General features: G+C 37.1%; 1 protein-coding gene across 2 annotated transcripts in view; it reads right to left on the bottom strand.

Annotated features, from left to right (window-relative positions):
* The window catches only part of CCHa1-R (CCHamide-1 receptor), a 331,052-nt gene that overhangs the window by 169,967 nt on the left and 139,601 nt on the right, over positions 1 to 21,484 (bottom strand). For both annotated transcript variants that reach the window (XM_067772690.1, XM_067772689.1), the window contains exon 2: positions 9,192 to 9,976. In XM_067772690.1, the coding sequence (XP_067628791.1) occupies positions 9,192 to 9,775 (584 nt within the window). In that variant the 5' untranslated portion in view covers positions 9,776 to 9,976. The remainder of the gene's footprint in view (positions 1 to 9,191; positions 9,977 to 21,484) is intronic.

The following is a 21,484-nucleotide window of genomic DNA, read 5'->3' as shown; positions in this document are numbered from 1 at the left end:
TTCATCTATCAATGGTCATTGGGGTTTTGACAGGGCACTGTCCCATGGGTATCCATGCGGTACGTCTCAATATACTGGAAACTCCATCCTGCTGCAGCTGTATGGAGGATGTTGAGGTGGAATCACCAAATCACTTTATGCTTGATTGTCCAGCTTTTGCCAGAATTAGGCGAAAGTACTTCGGTCGCGACTCACTTGGATCTCCCGAGGATATATCCAAAGTTGAGATCGGTATCATTCGGAGCTTTATCGTTGCTACCCAACGATTCTCTAAGTAGCTAGATCTAAGTCACCGTTATTTTTGGTGTATGTGGTATCACAACGGACCTTCGTGTTGTCCAAGTGAGCTATCCTTATCAGGGCAGCTACCACCTAACCTATCCTATCCTATCCTATCCTATACTCAGTTGAGCAGAGCTCACAGAGTATATTAACTTTGATTGGATAACGGTTGGTTGTACAGGTATAAAGGAATCAAGATAGATATAGACTTCCATATATCAAAATTATCAGCATCGAAAAAAAAATTTGATTGAGCCATGTCCGTCCGTCCACCCGTCCGTCCGTTAACACGATAACATGAGTAAATTTTGAGGTATCTTGATGAAATTTGGTATGTAGGTTCCTGAGCACACATCTCAGATCGCTATTTAAATGAACGATATCGGACTATAACCACGCCCACTTTTTCGATATCGAAAATATCGAAAAAACGAAAAAGTGCGATAATTCATTACCAAAGACGGATAAAGCGATGAAACTTGGTGAGTTGAACTTATGACGCAGAATAGAAAATTAGTAAAATTTTCGACAACGGGCGTGGCACCGCCCACTTTTAAAAGAAGGTAATTTAAAAGTTTTGCAAGCTGTAATTTGGCAGTCGTTGAAGATATCATGATGAAATTTGGCAGGAACGTTACTCCTATTACTATATACATGCTTAATAAAAATTAGCAAAATCGGAGAACGACCACGCCCAATTTAAAAAAAAAATTATTGTTTAGGTCAAATTTTAACAAAAATATTAATATATTTACAGTATATAAGTAAATTATGTCAACATTCGACTCCAGTAACGATATGGTGCAATAAAATACAAAAATAAAAGAAAATTTCAAAACGGGCATGGCTCCGCCCTTTTTCATTTAATTTGTCTAGGATACTTTTAATGCCATAAGTCGAACAAAAATTTACCAATCCTTGCGAAATTTGGTAGGGGCTTAGATTCTAGGACGGTAACTGTTTTTTGTGAAAAAGGGCGAAATCGGTTGAAGCCACGCATAGTTTTTATACACAGTCGGCCGTCTGTCCCTCCTCTCGGTCGTTAACACGATAGCTTGAGCAAACATCGATATATCTTTACTAAACTCAGTTTACTTACTTATCTGAACTCACTTTGTATTCCTACTAACACCACGCCCACTTTTTCGATATCAAAAATTACGAAAAATGAAAAAAATGCCATAATTCTATACCAAATACGAAAAAGGGGATGAAACATGGTAATTGGCTTGGTTTGTTGACGCAAAATATAACTTTAGAAAAAAACTTTGCCAAATGGGTGTGACACTTACCATATTAAGTAGAAGAAAATGAAAAAGTTCTGCAGGGCGAAATCAAAAGTCCTTGGAATATTTGCAGGAATATTGTTCGTGGTATTACATATATAAATAAATTAGCGGTACCCGACAGATGATGTTCTAGGTCACCCTGGTCCACATTTTGTTCAATATCTCGAAAACGCCTTCACATATACAACTACCACCACTCCCTTTTAAAGTACTCATTAACACCTTTCATTTGATACTCATATCGTACAAACCAATTCTAGAGTCACCCCTGGTCCATTTTTATGGCGATATCTCGAAAAGGTGTCAACCTATAGAACTAAGGCCCATTCCCTTTTAAAATTCTCATTAAAACTTTTCATTTGATACCCATATCGTACAAACAAATTCTAGCATCACCCCTGGTCCACCTTTGTGGCGATATCTCGAAAAGGCGTCCACCTATAGAACTAAGGCCCACTCCCTCTTAAAATACTCTTTAATACCTTCCATTTGATACACATGTCATACAAACGCATTTCAGGGTTACCCTAGGTTCATTTTCCTACATGGTGATTTTCCCTTATTTTTCTCCATAGCTCTCAGCTAAGTATGTAATGTTCGGTTACACTTGAGCTTAGCCTTCCTTACTTGTTTCTTCTTAATATCCGCCGAAAAGTCAATAGAAAGATCACAACAAAAGTTTTATTATAAATAAAGAGACTGTAGATATGTTTCAGATTGGAAATATCGTTCTAAATTTTGAAATTCATATTTTCAATTGAAACTCCTCGAAATAAATTTACAGATGAATCCATTTAAGTGAATGCGCATCTATTCAGGACTAAAAGTAAAAATTTCGCTATATCTTAAAATCACTCGACATTCTGATAACAAATCAAGATTCAGCACATACCGTCAGAGTCATTTTTCTTGTCAATAAAAGACTTAAGATATTTTCATATATGTAATACTCCTATATTGCTACAAAAGGATAGGTACATTCCCAAGCCGATAACCGATAAGCCCTGATGCCGATATGTTGCTGTTTAAACGTTTTTGTTTTTGTAATCAATAATCGAATGTACCTAAATTTAAATTTTTTCCTTTCACACTTATGCTGCTACAATCACAAACAGTTTATAGGCTGTCTTGTTTTGATTTCGAATTCAAAACACATTGCGAGCATTTTCTATTAACAATATAGGAGTATTACATATATGGATATTTTACAAAAAAAAAAAAAAAAAAAGCATCAGTAGAAAAAATGCATTTGAGCAACAACCTCGAAATACATTTTAGCCATATTCTCTAGAACAATTATTTAATCATATCAACAACAGAAATCATAATTTAGAGTGCACCGATTACCTTAATCACCCGCCTTAAAAATTGCTCCAGCCTAATGTTTATGTAAAATGTACGTGATGATTTAAATGCAGGGACATATAAAGTGTCCTCGTTTATAAATTCGATAACATCATACCCGTGGACTGATAATAAAGTAAACAGACAGCAAAAAGTTATTACGGTCACACATATAATTTTCAATTTACATCCATGTATGTGAAATCATTATTTCTTATTTAAAAATTTACACAAGCTCGTTGACTTTACCGTAATTAGTTGTTTGTGTCTTTTTTACCTTCTGAGTGCTGTCAACGGAACATTGATGGTAGCCATGAGGCTGGGGTCGAGATCTTAGCAAGCCATGTAGTGTAGGATTTGTGTATAAAGCTCCTAGGCGATACTTTCTTTTTTAGCGGGGAGCGTATTGCCAATCTCTTGCTTTGAGTTAAACGGAGGATTCCCTGCGATGTTTCCAGCAACATACCTTTTGTGGTTTGCTCAGTGCAGTTCTTTCAAGTAACTTTTTTCAACTGTGTTTGGTTATACGCGGCTAGTAGAACAGCAGGTTAAAAAAATATAACATTTTAAATTGGTTGACGAGGGTTAGCGTAATGCTACCCGGGTCAGCGCATTATATTTGCGGAGTGTCGCTATGGCCAGGTTTGCGGGGGTTAACAAATAAAATATAGTGGTAAATTAAGATACTTTAGCGAATCTCTTGGTGGAAAAGAGAATTTGAATTTAAAGAATTATACGAGAAAATGTAAAATTTTGCACCGAATCTTTGATTATTTATTTTTCTACTTATTTTTGATTTGTCTTAAGTTTAACTTTAACTGTGTCCGTGCTAAGTCATGAAAGGTTTCAAAATTATGGTTTAGTAATGAAGTTGGACGGTGAGTTTTACTTGGCCTTTCATCGGCCTTGTTTCTTACGTTGTCGAATGGCCTCCTCCAGATGGCGTAGAGTCGCTTTGGTAGAAACAACTTTGTACTTCCCCTCGAAAATTAGTCCGATTTGTTATTTACTCATCTCTTTGTGCCTGGGTGGTTTGATTTCTCTCTTCGTTACTTGTGGACGTAGGAAAGCGACTTCGAATTTCCCTTCTTATTCGTCATCGCCGATATATGCTTCCTTGCCTTTTGTTGGGTTGGAGCTATCTGCTTCACAGGTTAGGTTAGGTTGAACTGGCCGGTCAATAAAGACCTCACCTAGACTGAAGAAAAAAATAAATAGGAGAGGCATCAAAAAAGTAAAGCTCCTAAGCTGTTCCTTACATATTGCGGCGAAGCTCATGGTACTAAATCAAGTATCGCAAACCAAATAAACAAATTTAAAAATAGATTTGAAGACTTTGTATGAAAATTATTCAACCGGCTTATCTTTTCTTACTGAGCAAGCACACCGTAGTAGTTTTTCGTTAAATGCGTTTACACATGCCTAAAAAGAATTGAAGCTACATAGATACGAGTATACAAGATAAACCAGGCACTGTGAACATTTACTTGACTGAAGACTTTACTCTGCCAAATGCAGGAACACAATATGACTCCTTGAAATATGTGTGTATTGTATTTTAATATGATTATTGCTTACAGTAATAATGGATCAGCTTATATAAATTCAGAAGTTGGGTTGTTCTCAAATTTTTTGGCTTAACTCACACATTCGCATGTCTGTAAATTTGTATGCATGTACCTCTTAAGATAATCTGAGTTAGTTACTTTGTCTACCTTATTGGCTATCGATATGTTAATATTTGCTTACTCGGTGTGAATTTTTTTGCTGCTTTAATCTTTGTTTCCGTGTATTTCATTTTACGTACTTTTATTCAATATTTTATTTTTGTACAAATTGAATGTAACCCATACACTGTGCGGTTATGCTCATTATTATGTTCTTATGACATCTCGTATAAAATGGTCGCTTTTTGCGCGATTTTTTTATTAAAAGTTTTGTCAAGGGTATATACTTTGTACATCGTCACAAACCGCACTGAGACTCAGGGAGTCTGGGTGTTGGAAGGATACTCAGCAAGGGCATAGTAGTATCCTAAAGAAACTACCGGATGGTACATGTAGTACCGAGAAAGATTACTACCCTCGCAAACTGAAGTTTGAGTACGGTTGTAATACCGCCATTCCAAGCAGGAACGAGTGGAAGAGAAAACCGGGCATAAGGGTCGACGACATCCAAATCTACACTGACGGCTCCAAGATGGAATCGGGAGTGGGGCCGGAGTCTTCTCTGATTCCCTATATTTGTCTGCATCATTCAGACTCCCATCGCACAGCAGCGCGTTTCAAGCAGAGATCCTCGCGATTTGGCAAGCCTGCAAATCACTGGAGGGCTTGAATGTAGCTGGTAAAGTTTGCATCCTGTCGGATAGCCAAGCAGCGATAAAAGCGCTTTCCTCGCCACACATTAACTCAAAATTAGTGTGGGCTTGTAAGCGACTCATATCCCAGTTATCCACCAATCTAGAACTACGCGTTAACTGGGTCCCGGGTCATAGGGGGATAGAGGGTAACGAGAAGGCCGACGAGCTAGCACGCAGGGGCTCATCGGAGATGAACGAGGAAAGAACCAGTGGCGAAGTAGGCATACACTTAGCAGTAGCTAAGGGGAATATCCATAGCTTCTACTTGAAGAAAGCAAAAACAAAGTGGAATAACATCACCACCTGTGCAATATCAAAATCCATTTGGTCAAACTATGATGGAAAGAGGACGCGAAGTCTTCTGAACAAATCCAGGGCTAACACACGCAAACTGATAGCAGTTTGCACCGCTCATTGGGCAGTAGGTACGCATGCGGAAAAGATGGGAATTCCGTATAACGACTACTGCAGAAGCTGCAAAGATCCAAATGCCAGGGAGACAGCAGAACACTTTATGTGTAAATGCCCGGCTCTAGCTAGAGCCCGGCTAAGGTTCCTTGGAACCCCGTTTCTAGAAGACCTCAGAGGATTATCTGTGATACCGATCCCGAATATCCTTAATTTCATCAACAACTCTGGCTGGTTGTAATACATTGACTGTAACATTCCGTGGGTTTTTAGACGAGTTACATGGCAACAAAACGGCTTTAAATAGCTACTTGGGCGACCAGGGTCGCAGCCATTTCACCTACCTACCTTTGTGAAGGGCTTAACTAAAGGAGCGTGGTAGAACTACTTAAAATATTTTTATTTTTTTGTACTTTGCACTAACATATCAATAAAGGTAATGCAGTTATATACCATAGATATGTATATAGGCAATTTTTAGGCGTCAGCAAAACGTTAAGCCATATTAAAAAAAAATTGCGCCCTCTGCAAAATTGCAAATTGGTTCTAATGGCTTCTGATTTACGGCTTGCGAAACTTTTGAATTTTTTACTCCCAAATGTGGGCAGTGCTACGCTCTTTTTCCAAAAAGATTAGTTAACTTTCGTTTTTCCATTTTTCGATATTGAAAAAGTAGGCGTGGTGATTATTTGATTTGGATCATTTTGACGACAAATATATTTTAAATTTAAATAAGCCCGCATACTAAATTTGGTAAAGGTAACAAAATTTTTGTGCAGGTTATCGGGTTAACGGACGGACGGAAGAACAGACGGAAAGCTGGGTATAACAGAGGGCGTAGTTTCCATCCGATTTCATCCATTATTTAAAAAAGGTTTTGTCTTATAAATATGTTTGTACTGAATTTCGTTAGAAATGGTTTGTTTTTGTGTGATTTATGGAATTATAAGTATTTAAATAGATTACCTAAAAGGGGCAGTGCTAAGCTCATTTTCCAAAAGATTTAAAATTTTCGCACATTGCGACACCATATCACTGCCGAAGTGAATTATTTGTATAAATATGTAAGGATATACAATTTTTTGTTACCATAAAACTTCGAAAACTTTTTTTCAAGGTGGACGCTGCTGACCTAAACCAAGCTACTTGGCTGCCTTGCGATGGAAGAAAACGAAACCAAATCGATCATGTAGTGATCTAAGCGGTCCAAATATCGACTAGAACTACCACCTTGCTGCAGCCGTGATACGTACACGCGACTGAGGAAAAAAAATCCACACAGTGACACAAAAAAAGCTGCCGTCGAAAAGCTGCTAATGAAACAGACAGCTGATGATTACTCCACTCGGCTCTCACACCAGCTCACTGAAAGCAATCTTCGACGAAACGATGTGACTGAGCTGCGGGAGCATATTTCCCTTGCGTTACGTACTGTCGCTGCTGATGGTCTCGAGTGAGCTCGCAAAAACAACTGCTACTATGGGGAATGTCGCGATCCATCGGAAAAGAAGGACTCTGCCTATAGGGCACGCTGCGTACGTACGTGGCACCGCTCGGTACATTGGAGCTTTATCGTGAGGCGAGGAAGGAACCAAGACGCCTGTTTAGAAGGAAAAATGTGAGGCTGAAGGGCGTAAGTGCGAGGTACTTCGCCGAATGACGAAGTGAGAATGGCAATATCCCGGAAAAAAAATCATCAGGCGCTATATAATGACGGAATACGCGTCAAATTGTTCAAAAACGGAGGTGAACAGTTGATAAGGTGCATGCACCAACTCCTTGGCAAAATATGGTCGGCTGAGCGCATGCCTTCAGATTAGAACTTAAGTGAACTCTGCCCAATCCAAAAGAAGGGCGATTTGGCAAACCGCTCAAAATATCGCAGAATTGGGCTACATAGAATCGCGTTTAAGGTTATATCTTGCGTACTGTGTGGAAATCTGAAGCCCATAGTCAGCAAACTAATTGCACCTTATCAGACCTGGTAAATCTATTACCGACCAGATGCGCCATATCCTGGAGAAGACTCACGATAAGATAATCAACACTCACCATCTTTTTGTCGACTGCAAAGCTGCCTTTGACAGCGTGAACGAAGCTGCTTGTATGCTGCTATGTGTGAATTTAAGTTCACCGCAAATTTAATAGGGCTCTGTAAAATTCCGTTGAGCAACACCACAAGCTCCGTAAGGATTAGAAAGGACCTCTTGGAGCCATTCGGAACCAAGCGAGGTTTCAGACAAGGCTATTCCCTTTCATGCGATTTGTTTAACATAATGCCGGAGGAGATAGTTCTAGCAGCAGAACTAAAATGTGAAGGTACAATCTATTACAAGAGGGTACAACTGGCGTATGCTGAAGAATTGATATTATTGGCCTGAACAAATGCGCTATGGAGGACAAATGAGGACACAGCGAAGAACTTGCTGTGATCCAAGAAATAATCCAGGAACTTGCGCCTTGACAGCCCTGTCACTGTTGACGGACAAAAATTCGAGGCTGTAAAGGATTTCGTATATTTGGAAACTAGTATTATTAGCAAAAACAACATCAGCTTAGAAATCAAACAGCGAATAACTCTTGCCTATAGTTGCTACTTTGGACTGAGTAGGCAATTTCTATCTCGATGAACAAAAATCTCGCACTACCAGTCGCTCGTCATACCTGTCCTGACGTATGGCTCGGAATCATAGACGGTGTTCTCTGTAAGATTAATGGTCCTGTCCGGGATGCCGACGGTGAGTTTCGAAGGACGTATGATGATGAGGTGTATAAGCTTTACGAAGGTATGACGATCGTGCAGCGAATAAAAACCCAAAGGCTTCGCTGGCTGGTCGAGTTATGCGAATGGGCCAACACGTTTTGGTCAAGAAAGTATTTCAGTCGATACAGCAGTTTGAAAGCAGAGGAAGGAAGAAAGAGACCTCCTTTGAGTTGGGAGAGGCAGATGGAGAAATACTTGCGTCAGCTATCGCTAAACAGGGATAGTTGGCGTGACTTTTTACGAAACGCTTAAGCGCCAATCAATGATGACGATGATTTCTTAAAAATGCCGAAGCTTGCGATAAAAATGCAATATTAGAAGAAAATTTCGCTAGGTGGTGCAAGCGTATTTATAAATATCAAACGGAATTGGAAATCTTTCGATATAGGTTTATGTAGCTTATCAGTGAGCTGAAATTTGCTATGTTGAATACAGTCATGAAGAGAGCTGAAAGAAAATGCAATTGACAGAAGAAAAACGCACTTTCCGAACTTAGGAACTTTGCGATTGACTTTTAAATAACTTCCTGATAAAATAGAAAAAAATATTCCTAAGATTATTCTTAAAAAGGTGTAACTTTTCGCTTCATCACTTCAAACAATTAATTAGAGTTGCCTCTCAGTTCTTACTTCTCATTTTTAGTTGAACGACTTTTTTTATTCCTTTTTGAATTGTCATCCATGGGCCAAAACATGATGCCACCGATTTCGATTTCGCTTAGACTTTCATCAAAAATACTTACGTATTCGGCACGTTGCGCATCTGTCGCACGCCCAAGAAGACCACAATCAATGTACCGTTGCCCAATACGCCCACTATAAAGATAAACGCGAACAGCACTGGAACAATGTACGTTTCCGGGCGCATTACATAGGGCAGAAATGGAGTTTCGGTGGCTGCCATTCCACTTCCATTCAACGATGCGCCATTATTATTAATGCTGGTGTTGACGTTGTTGACCATGGCGGCGCCAGTTGTACTCATGACGTGCATTAAATTGTCTATAAAAGTTGGTACTCCAACTGCAACACCGCCGCCACCTTCATCTACAATTCTGCTGTGAGCAAAGCTTAAACTGTTGTTATTGTTGTTGGTGCTGCTGATGTTCGTTACTGCCATGGCAGTAACAGACTTTGTCGTAAGCAGCCACGGCAGCAATGCATCATTTGTAGTGTCAGAGTGATTCGAGAGATTTTGTAGTACCAATGACGATGTATTTTGCATGTCGCTTTGCTGCGTAAGGCTCTCTGTGACTATGGCGCCCTGCGTTAAAATGGCTACAGCCAAAGTGGCGCTAGTTGCGCCATACAGTAATGAATTTTGCATTTTTTCGTTATTGTTGTTGTCTTTGTTTTTCTATACTCATATGGAGGGGCTGTGGTTGACTTTGGCTGGACCACTAACTGAGACTTCTGCGGTTAATACAGCGAAAGAACCTTGATATGTGTTTTTTGCTTCCATAACTATTGGTTTATTGAACCGTTTTTGTATTGTTTTGCCCTCGTTGTTTTGTTAATGCTGCTGGAGCTGAAAAGAGGATAAACATTTATTTGTTATTAGTAGGTTAGTCGCTCATTTGGAATAGGAATAAATAGAATAATTTGGTGCTTATGTTACAGCCCCGTCACATAAGAAATTATTCAGTTAAACGCGTCTAAACTCAATACATTGCAAACTTTTGTTGCAAGCACGGCATAAGAAGAAGAATTTGGCATTTGATTTGGTTTCCCCACTAGTTGTTAACTTTTCCAACATTGTTTACAGTTAACAAGTAAGGAAGGTTAAGTTCGGGTGTAACCGAACATTACATACTCAATTGAGAGCTATGGAGACAAAATAAGGAAAATCACCTCGTAGTAAAATGAACCTAGGGTAACCCTGGAATGTGTTTGTATGACATGTGTATCAAATGGAAGGTATTAAAGAGTATTTTAAGAGGGAGTGGGCCTTAGTTCTATAGGCGGACGCCTTTTCGAGATATCGTCATAAAGGTGGACCAGGTGTGACTCTAGAATTTGTTTGTACGACATGGGTATCAAATGAAAGTGTTAATGAGTATTTTAAAAGGGAGTGGGCCTTAGTTCTATATCGCCATAAACGTGGACCAGGGCTGACTCTAGAATTTGTTTGTACGACATGGGTATCAAATGAAAGGTGCTAATGAGTATTTTAAAAGGGAGTGGGCCTTAGCTATATAGGTGGACGCCTTTTCGGAATATCGTTATAAAAGTGGACCAGGGTTGACTCTAGAATGCGTTTGTACAATATGGGTATCAAACGAAAGGTGTTAATAAGTGTTTTAAAAGAGAGTGGGCCTTAGTTCTATGGGTGGACACCTTTTCGGGATATCGCCATAAACATGGACCAGGGGTGACTCTAGAATGCGTTTGTACAATATGGGTATCAAATGAAAGGTGTTAATGAGTATTTTAAAAGAGCGTGGGCCTTAATTCTATAGGTGGACGCCTTTTCGAGATATCGCCATAAACGTGGACCAGGGGTGACTCTAGAATTCGTTTGTACGATATGGGTATCAAATGAAAGGTGTTAATGATTATTTTAAAAGGGAGTGGGCCTTAGTTCCATAGGTGGATGCCTTTTCGAGATATCGCCATAAAGGTGGGCCAGGGGTGACTCTAGAATTTTTTTGTACGATATGTGTATCAAATGAAAGGTGTTAATGAGTATTTTAAAAAGGAGTGGGCCTTAGTTTTATATGTGGACGCCTTTTCGAGATATCGCTATAAACGTGGACCAGGGGTGACTCTAGAATGTGTTTGTATGATATGGGTATCAAATTAAAGGTATTAATGAGGGTTTTAAAAGGGAGTAGCCCTTAGTTGTATATGTGAAGGCGTTTTCGAGATATCGACCAAAATGTGGACCAGGGTTATCCAGAACTTCATCTGTCGGGTACCGCTAATTTATTTATATATGTAATACTACGAACAGTATTCCTTCCAAGATTCCAAGGGCTTTTGATTTCGCCCTGCAAAACTTTTTCATTTTCTTCTACTTAATATGGTAGGTGTCACACCCATTTTACCAAGTTTTTTTCTAAAGTTATATTTTGCGTCAACAGACCAATACAATTACCATGTTTCATCCCTTTTTTCGTATTTGGTATATAATTATGGCATTTGTTTCATTTTTCGTAATTTTCGATATCGAAAAATTGGGCGTGGTCATAGTCGGATTTCGGCCATTTTTTACACCAATACGAAGTGAGTTCAGATAAGTACGTGAACTGAGTTTAGTAAAGATATATCGATTTTTCCTCAAGTTATCGTGTTAAAGGCCGAGCGGAAGGACAGACGGTCGACTGTGTATAAAAACTGGGCGCGGCTTCAACCGATTTCGCCCTTTTTCACAGAAGACAGTTATCGTCCTAGAATCTAAGCCTCTACAAAATTTCACAAGGATTGGTAAATTTTTGTTCGACTTATGGCATTCAAAGTACCCTAGACAAATTAAAAGAAAAAGGGCGGAGCCACGCCCATTTTGAAAATTTCTTTTATTTTTGTATTTTGTTGCACCATATCATTACTGGAGTTGAATGTTGGCATAATTTACTTATATACTGTAAAGATATTAACTTTTCTTTTAAAATTTGAATTAAAAAAAAATTTTTTTTAAAAAGTGGGCGTGGTCGTTCTATGATTTTGCTAATTTTTAGTAAGCAGACATATAGTAATAAAAGTAACGTTCCTGCCAAATTTCATCATGATATGTTCAACGACTGCCAAATAACAGCTTGCAAAACTTCTAAATTACCTTCTTTTAAAAGTGGGCGGTGCCACGTCCATTGTCCAAAATTTTACCATTTTTCTATTCTGCGTCACAAGTTCAACTCACCTACCAAGTTTCATCGATTAATCCGTATTTGGTAATGAATTATCGCACTTTTTCAATTTTTCGATATCGAAAAAGTGGGCGTGGTTATTGTCCGATATCGTTCATTTTAAATAGCGATCTGAGATGAGTGCCCAGGAACCTACATACCAAATTTCATCAAGATACCTCAAAATTTACTCAAGTTATCGTGTTAACGGGCAGACGGACGGACGGACGGACGGACGGGCATGGCTAAATCAAATTTTTTTTCGATACTGATGATTTTGATATATGGAAGTCTATATCTATCTCGATTCCTTTATACCTGTGCAACCAACCGTTATCCAATCAAAGTTAATATACTCTGTGAGCTCTGCTCAACTGAGTATAAAAACTGCAATTTAACAGATGAATAGGACAAAAAATATGTTACAAAGTATATTTCTTGTATAGGTTGAATGTTTGTAACAATGCTTCGCGAAAGTTTGTATGTGAAGGGGCAAGGCGAAATAAACTTCAATTGCCAAGTCTGAAGGGCCTTCATATTTATAAACAACATCTTAGTTAATTATGGCGATGTTACTGGAATGCAAAAGCTTGTGTTAAACGCATCTATATGAAAATTTCATTGTGCCGCTGCCTTAATGGCAGTTTCTAATTGCGAAAAATGTTAGAAAAGTTACCAACGAGTGGGAAAAATAATTTCACTTGCAAAGTGTGCCAGCACCCTTAGCCAAATCAAATGTCAAATTCTTCTTCTTATGCTTTGCTTGCTACAAAATTTGAAAGTTGGCTACTTTTTCATGTCAGATGGCGCCAGTGCCGCTCAATCTACCCTTCTCCATAAAAATGCGTGCAATCTAGTCATAATGCATAAGATTGAGTTATATGCATCCACATGAAAAATTTCTTATGTGACGGAGCCTTTATGTTAAACGAAGTCATGCTAATGGTGCAGAATGAAAGCAAAATTTTAAGTTTGATGTGTGAACATCAAGAACACAGCACCAATAAATTAAATTATGCTAATATGTCCGCAAATAATAACGCAGTTTGAATTTCTAAAAGCTTCTCTACTATTAATTCTGTAATTAATGAAATTTTGCGTGCTTGAAAAAATTTAGCATTACACAATTAACTGCTGTACTTTTAATTTTTATGCGGCTCAAATTTTAAATTCCACTGAACTAAATATTTAATTATTTAATAATAAAATTCAAAACTTTAAACTTGACTAGTAGTAGATTTGCTGTTTCGCTTAATTTCATTTATAAAAATTATTGCAAGTATCTTATGACGTTTTCTTTTCTGTTGGCCCTTTTTAGCTCTCTCCTTCATAAAGTGTATGCCATGTAATCAGAAAAGGATACGAATGCTCACAAATTCAACCTTTTTACAGACCTAGTTAAAAAGTTAGAATGTAAGACTTCAACATAATGTTGGCATTTTTCCCGGAAAAGAAAGAGCCATTCGACTCTTTTTCAGAAGATTCGATTCAATTCTTTCTTGGATGACAGCAAGTACTTCGCCTTGTCCTCATTTACATCAAAACCAACATTTTTCGCCTCTAATCCAGAGAAGGCAGAACTCACGGCGCGCTTTTTAAGGTCAATAATCCCTATATCGTCTGCACACGCCAGTAATTGTAGTTATCCTGCTAGATATATCTTTTCCATCATTATGTTAAAGAAATCGCACGAAAAGAGGCGCCTTGTCTCAAGTCTCGTTTGGTTTCAAGTGGCTCGTAAAGATGCTTTTAGCAGAGACTTATTAACTTCGCCAGGAAGGCATAGCAGCATAAAAGCAACTTATTTTCGCGATGTGAAAGGATGATTTGAGATCAACAAGAAGATGATGAGTGAGTCTTCATAAGGATTTGGTGCATTGTGAAGATCTGGTCGTTAGAATTGCCAGGTGTGAAGCTGCACTGATAAGGTCAAACAAGTTCGTTTACAAGGACTTTAGTCTTTCTCACAGTATGCAAGATATAACCTAATACGCGATATTAAACAGCCTGGTTCCGCGGTATTTGTTGCGGTATCGGGATCGCCTTCACGAGTTTTATTATCGAAGCCCATTTCTTCCTGCTTTTGGAAAACCCTTACGCCAACATGTCTTTCAGAATATAACAATCCACTATTATTTAACACTTCTACAACCATATTTTGAAATTTTAGCGTATTTTAAATACAAATACTGTTTTCGCTGAGATAACTGTACACTTTTTTCATATTCTTGTTTTTCAGTTTGCAGTACAACTGAAATTATTAAAATTGTATGGATGAAACTATGATAGAAATATATATATGATAGAATCATACCCTATAGCAATTCCTTACCCGTAATGATCCAAAACATAAACTTCGAGATATAATTAATCAGAAATGTGCAATTTTTTTTTGAACAGTTCTTATAAAATAAAAGGGGCGCAGTCGAAAATTTGCAATACAAAATCGCGCTACATTTTATTCGGAATTTTCACCTGGCGCTTGTTTTCTTATCCGGTTTCAAATTTTGAAGTCGTATCATAAAAAAAAACTTCACGCTGGCTTGAAAAAGGAGAGAGCTGCCTATGTAAAAAAGTCATGTGAATGAAAGCAAAAATACGCCCAATAATGAGAATGAAATTGTGGGATGGGGGAGCTCGAAATGCTGGCTGATAAGTTGGGTGTTTAGTTGGTTTGTCCGTAATCAATAACCAATATTGTGAGGGTAACTAAGATATTCCTAGTTTGCCGCTCCTTACTCTTTGATTGTCAAATAGTGATGATGAATATGCAGCCTGTCTAAGTGCACGGGGGACAGGGCTTTTCAACCTTGCCTGCATATTCATCATCACTATTTGACAATCGACGAAGGAGCGGCAAACTAGTAATCTCTTGGGGGAGATCTTACTTTTCGCAAAATTTTACCGCATATCATATACCCTCAAACGCAAAATAGCCTGATAAACTGGTGTAAAAACGGTAAATTAGCTAAAAGCTTGAAGTTTAGTTATTTTCTGGAACAACCGCCCAACATTAATTACTAAGTGGTTTGTAAAGGGAAAACTAAATGCCGATTTGGAAAATTTAGCAATTTTTTTTTTTTAATAACTTACGGATGATTTAGTTGGGCTAGTTTAAAATAAAAAAAAACAATTGAAAATCCGATTTGCGCCAACTGTGGGTACCTAGATGACATATTTCATGGGTTTTGTGAATGCGACGACGTCATTCAAAAATGAGGGTTCATGGAAGACACGATTAAAACCTTCATTCAAACGTGAGGGTAACCAAAGAGGTTAGAGTTCGCGCTTCTTTACTTGTAATAAAACAAAACGAGGCCAGCAAAGCATTTTTGTTTTTGCGTTTTATTTTGAGTCGTAAGCTCCTCTCTTCTCCTTATTACTTATTATGGAAGTACATATAGCAAATACTTGTTTTGTGACTACAAAACAAATTTTATACAGACATATTCTAGCAATATTATAAATAAATTTTCCTACTATGTACATCTTTCAATAATAAAGTAAGCATCAGATGAAATTATTCAGTTTTCCTCACTATGTTTTATTTAAGTTATTTAATCATGTGACACACATTTTTTCGCTATTACATACATATTTGCACCCTTATTTTCTCTTGGTGTTCTTTTTCCCTATTTTTGATAGATTTCATTTTGTATGAGAAAATTTTTAACCGTTTTACCAACATGTCAGCTCATCAATTTTGCTTTTTGTGCTGGACAAATGAAAAAGTTACACTCACATATTTACTTGCATGCAATCACAGGGCAAATATTTGTAATATAGTTCATATTTACTAGCATCAGCATTCAGATTCGTTTATACATATGTATACATACACACTTACATAAAACAGTTTTAAATTACCATTTGCATATCCCTGTGTTGTTCTACATTTGCAAAACTTTCATATGAAAATGTTTTCCTATTTTGACCGTTTAATAATGCAAAGAGAATTGTCATTTCGGTTGAATGCACAAACCAAATGTTGCTCATACGCCCCACCCCCTATCCAACATATACAGCTTAGAGGGAGTGCATTTAGATATGTGAATATCGACGGTATATATATATATACCTTGCCCGATATATATATATATATGACATAAATCATTTTAACGCGGCAGACATATGTTAGGTTAGACATCAGCCCCGCGCTTCTGTCTACAATTTTCCAGCTGAATGGATCATATGGAACTCCTGTCTCCTTTTAATTTTCGCAAACTGATTGGGACACATCAGCCTTTTCGAACACAGTATAGATGTATGGCTCGGCCTGAGCGAAGTCTTTCCAATGCTTCTTTGAATTTAGGGACACTTCTTGGTTAAGTACTGTTTAATTTTCAATAGGAACATTAACGCAACTGCGGCTTAAGCACGTTTCTTGCAGAATTTCTGTTGCTTAGTTCACGGGTACAATTTCCATCTGAAAAAACACTGCAGTAATCTGGCTGCTTATAGAATCTTATTATCTCTGGATCGACATGTCATCAGCCAACCCGACCCTTCCATAAATTTGAAACAATCGGTATACACGTGTTTAGTATGTTCTGTCATGTCTGGTCCCAACCCTCCGGCTCAATTGTTGCTTCCAGAACCCTTTTAGGGATCCAGTTATGATAATCTGCATACCTACTTTAGTTTTTTTGGTATACGTACATTTTTGTGTGGCTATCCACCAAATAAGGACCCCATAGTAAAGTTTGGGTTTGACTGTTGCCGTATATACCCAATGAGACAGTTTATGGATTAGGCTCCGCGTGTATCCTAGTATCCTCTTGTATGCATACAGTGCTGCTGAAGCTTTCTTCGTTCTCTCTTCCACATGGAGTTCTCACGACAAGTTACTATCTAGGATGACTCCTAGATATTTTGTGCTACATTTTTCTTGTAGGGTTACCCCTACAACTTTAGGCTTTGTTAGGCATCTGCCGCTTATGATGACTGAAACGTCATCTGCATATGCCGTAATTTTGATTGGTCCTCCGTCGGTATAATTAAAGTCAATAGCTATTGAATAGTACCATCCTTGTAAAAAATAATGATTCTCTTGTTTTTATACAAAGAAAATTATTTGCACTTCTATTTTAGTATACACATTTTTCCTTAGACACGGATATCAAAGTATTTCGTTTTTTTTCCTGACAACAATTGTGAATGCATTTAAATCCAATTGAATCACATTATTGTAATGTTATTGTATTAATTTTTTTAAATTACAAAATATTTTTTTATTTTATGTAAAAATTAATTCATGCGATTATTATGAATTATAAAAACAATTCTATGTCACTTGATTGCCTTATTATATAAAAAGGGACTTGCACGCGTACACAAACAATGTGTTTTCTTTTTAATTTTATCGTCAGTCGGCATTTAAATTCACGCTGTTATTATTATTCAATTATTGAAAATTATGCTATGAGTGTAATTTTAAACTGTCTTTGCTTAAATATTTACAAAACTCTAAAGACATTATTATTTACGAATAAACAAACTCGAGATTACCAAAGATACGCAGCTGACTATCATTCATTGTAAAATTGCTGGGCTGTAAGTATTGTATGTATGTATGTATGTATGTATGTATGCACATACGTATATATGGGGAAATCCGCCAAACTTTGGTTTTTTTGGAGAAAAACATTTTTTTTGAAACATCGTATCACGCAAATATCTTATTGTTAGAAAGATTGAGGGGTAAATTGGAGCTATAGTGCATCGCCGTTACTCGTCTTACATAATGCCTCAAAAAGATATAGTCAAAAGATCGAGCAAAATATATATAAATTGAGGTCGCAATGTTAAATATACATTTATTTCAACACTTTTGCACCGATTATATCGAAATTTTAACAAACTATGGAATTATATGCAGCTGTTAGCTATGTACAATTTTTTTGATACACGAGACCCGGTTTTGTAGATATCGGTAAAAATATAAAAACGAATAACCGCCAAATATTTTTTACTGCAAAGTTTGCAACACATTTATTTTAATACCTTTCTACCGATTCTTTTGAAACTTTAAAAACGTATAGATATGCGAACGAGGTATGTTTAGGTAAACAATTTTTAATACCCGAGATCCGGTTTTGGAGATATTGATAAAAATATAAACCCGCAAAACCTTAAATTTTTTTACTTATATAAACACTTCTTAAGCGATTGTGTTCAAATTTTATCAGGATGTACATATCTATGTGGGGTATATATAGGTAAAATTTTGTTGATACCCGAAGCCCGGTTTTAGAGATATCGCCAAAAATATGAAACCGGGTAACCGTCAAATATTTCATACCCGTTTGTTAATTTTTTCTCTACACCACAGTGGTATACCATCAATTGCCTCATCTTGGAATATTCACGCAAGAAAAGTTATTGATGTTTGTACAATGGGCAAATATACAAAATTTTCGCCAAAAATTGGCAATCGTCAAAAAGAGTACACATTTGTTTTTTTTTTTTTATTTTTGTACCAAATTTGTGTTGCTTTTCATTTACTTTTAAATAAAACCTGGTTTAAAAAAAAGAAAATTTTGTTTTCTACTCTTTTTGACGATTGCCAATTTTTGTCGGAAATTTCGTATATTTGCCCATTGTACAAACATCAATAACTTTTCTTGCGTGAATATTCCAAGATGAGGCAATTGATGGTATACCACTGTGGTGTAGAGAAAAAATTAACAAACGGTTATGAAGTGATAAAAGTAAAATTGTAGCTGTGCCCACGAAAAAACATGATCCTGAAAAAAATTTACGCAACCAAGTGTTTCCACTTTTCTTCCTCTACCTTCAAAACTGAAAATATCGAATTTGAAGGCCTAGGTATTTTTAATCACTGGTAGGCTATTATCGTGCACAATCCAAATTTCAATACTCAGTTGCCTCAAAAAGCTATAAGCAAAAAACTGTCAATATTGAAAATGACAAAAAAAAAGTATCGCTACTTTGATTGATGATAGTTTTGAGTATTGGAGGGGCACATTAATTTTGCTAATACTTTATGAATCTCCGTCTCAAAAACAACATTCAGTTTAAATTCCATAGCGTTTCAGGGATGCCTCATAATTTTATCGAAAAAATTAAAAAAAAAAATCAAGGGTATCGCTTGAAAATGTGTAAAAATCGACTTTTTTTACATTTCGAAGTTCTGCAAAAACTTACTATCAACTTTCTTGATTTTTAAAATCATCAGATCGGACAGTCAAAAGGTCAAACTTAATGTCCTTGTACTTTTTTCTGGCCTTAAGTTTTTTGCCCGTGTGTAAAACCCGAGTATCCAAAAAAGTAAAAGTTTTTGGGATTTGCCCATATATGCTAAAATTATTTTTAGACCACATCAACATTCAACAGAGGTGCCTAAATTTGTTCATTTACCCCGCAGTGGTTTTTGAAAAGACGTTAGATTTGTGCTGAGCTGTTGTAATAATATTTGACCACAGTCTTATTTTATTTTTAAAATCGTTAAGTGAAGCTATGTGTCAAGTTATAACATATAAGAATACATAATTCATATTTCACCAAATTGTAGTGTTCAACAACTTGTCCTGAAAAGCGGCGACTAACAAAGGCAAAATGTATATTGTTATAGATAACAGCTTTGTTGTGATAACCTCAGGCAAATCATTTTGTTTTGTTATTGTTTTATCGGCAACCTTGAGGCAATCCTTCATCCCTATTGTAGCTCTTAATATTAAATGGGGCCGGAGCACCGGCGCCAAAGCTGACCTTTAGTCCTGCAGATGGTGCACGATGGTATGCAATCCTTCTATTGAGGTAATTTTCAAGGCGTTAAGCTTAGGATAATCTGCATAGCCACACCTTTAGAAAATTGCCATTTAAATCGAACGTTCCATCGTTTTCATTTGAGAAATTTTATGCAAATGCATTTTTACCCCAGACATGCTGCGATTTGGGAATTACGCAGTTGGTTTTTGAAATGTGGAGTGGGCGCGGAATAAATTTGGTTTCGGTGTGAAGAAAATTTAGCATATTTTTAGGAGGAATCACCTCAGATGTTTAGTAGGTAATTACAATTTTTGTCCAAAGTGGTGAAATTCTTAACTACTGCGTAATGCGCTTAACGGTTTGCCACTTATAATGAATTTAGAAAAAGATAGGGAATGAAAGTACATCCCTCATTCGTAGACCATCTGTGATTTGCGGCAGCCAGGAGGTGCCTTGACTCAAAAGATGTCATCGATATCCTTTGACGGGAATCCTTGGAAGTTTGCAGTCGCCTCGCCCGATATCAGTAGGAATGGTGATAGCAGCAAAAATTGAATTTTGAAATTAGTCTAGCCTTCCCAATTTTCTTTTTTGAGATAAATGAATGTTCGCTATTCAGAGGTGATGAAATTTGCTAACCGCTGTATTGAGTAGAGTTAAGGCCGGTGTGGTTAGATGCTAAGGTATTCAAAGAACTTTATGAATCCTGCACTTACTATGGAAATGTCTGGCGAGCTGTGACGGTTTCCTGTAATTCAAGTGTGTGTATCGCCTGTAATTAAAGTGTGTGTATCCCTGCCTCTATGATATCAGGGCGATAGTCTCTTAGATAGCAGGTGGCAAGGGGAATATAGATGCTAGTTATTTCTAGGTTAACATTACTTTGCCACATAGTCATGCCTTGACTTTCTAAGGTTTTGTCGCTGCGGCTGATGCTGAGTTGAGATAGATTGTATTGCCAAATATGATGAGTGATAAAAGCGAGGCCTCTTTCACCATTACACGATTTTTCCTATGGATGTTGTAGCCATCGGGTGTAGTGAAGCGTGGCTGATTTCTATGAAATGGGAAATCCATAGACAAATAGAATCAGGTAAAGGCAAGTTACCTATTCTATGAATCATAAGTGATTCTTAGTTATTTTGCTAAAAAATAAATCTAAAAACTGAAAAAACACATAGTGTCGGGTTTGGCCATGATTAAAAGCAAGTTTGAATTCAATCGTTATATAGGTTTTACCGTCCTTGAATTTTTGCACGCACAATAAAAGTAGACAGGTGAGTTCAGTAATAAAACAACAAAAACTTGACGGCACCCATAATTCGGCCATCAAATTTTGAAGTAGTATTGAGGATAAATTGTTGGTACTATTTTACTCCTTTTTACTACCTCAGTAGTGTAATGTGCCCAAAAAGCCAACCTCAATATATTTCCTTATTTAATACATGAGAGATAAGAGAAGA

The sequence above is a fragment of the Eurosta solidaginis genome, chromosome 3 (genome assembly GCF_040869045.1).
Source record: "Eurosta solidaginis isolate ZX-2024a chromosome 3, ASM4086904v1, whole genome shotgun sequence".
Taxonomy (NCBI): domain Eukaryota; kingdom Metazoa; phylum Arthropoda; class Insecta; order Diptera; family Tephritidae; genus Eurosta; species Eurosta solidaginis.
The sequence above is the reverse complement of the archived record's forward strand: the minus strand, read 5'-3'. Positions and strand labels throughout refer to the sequence as shown.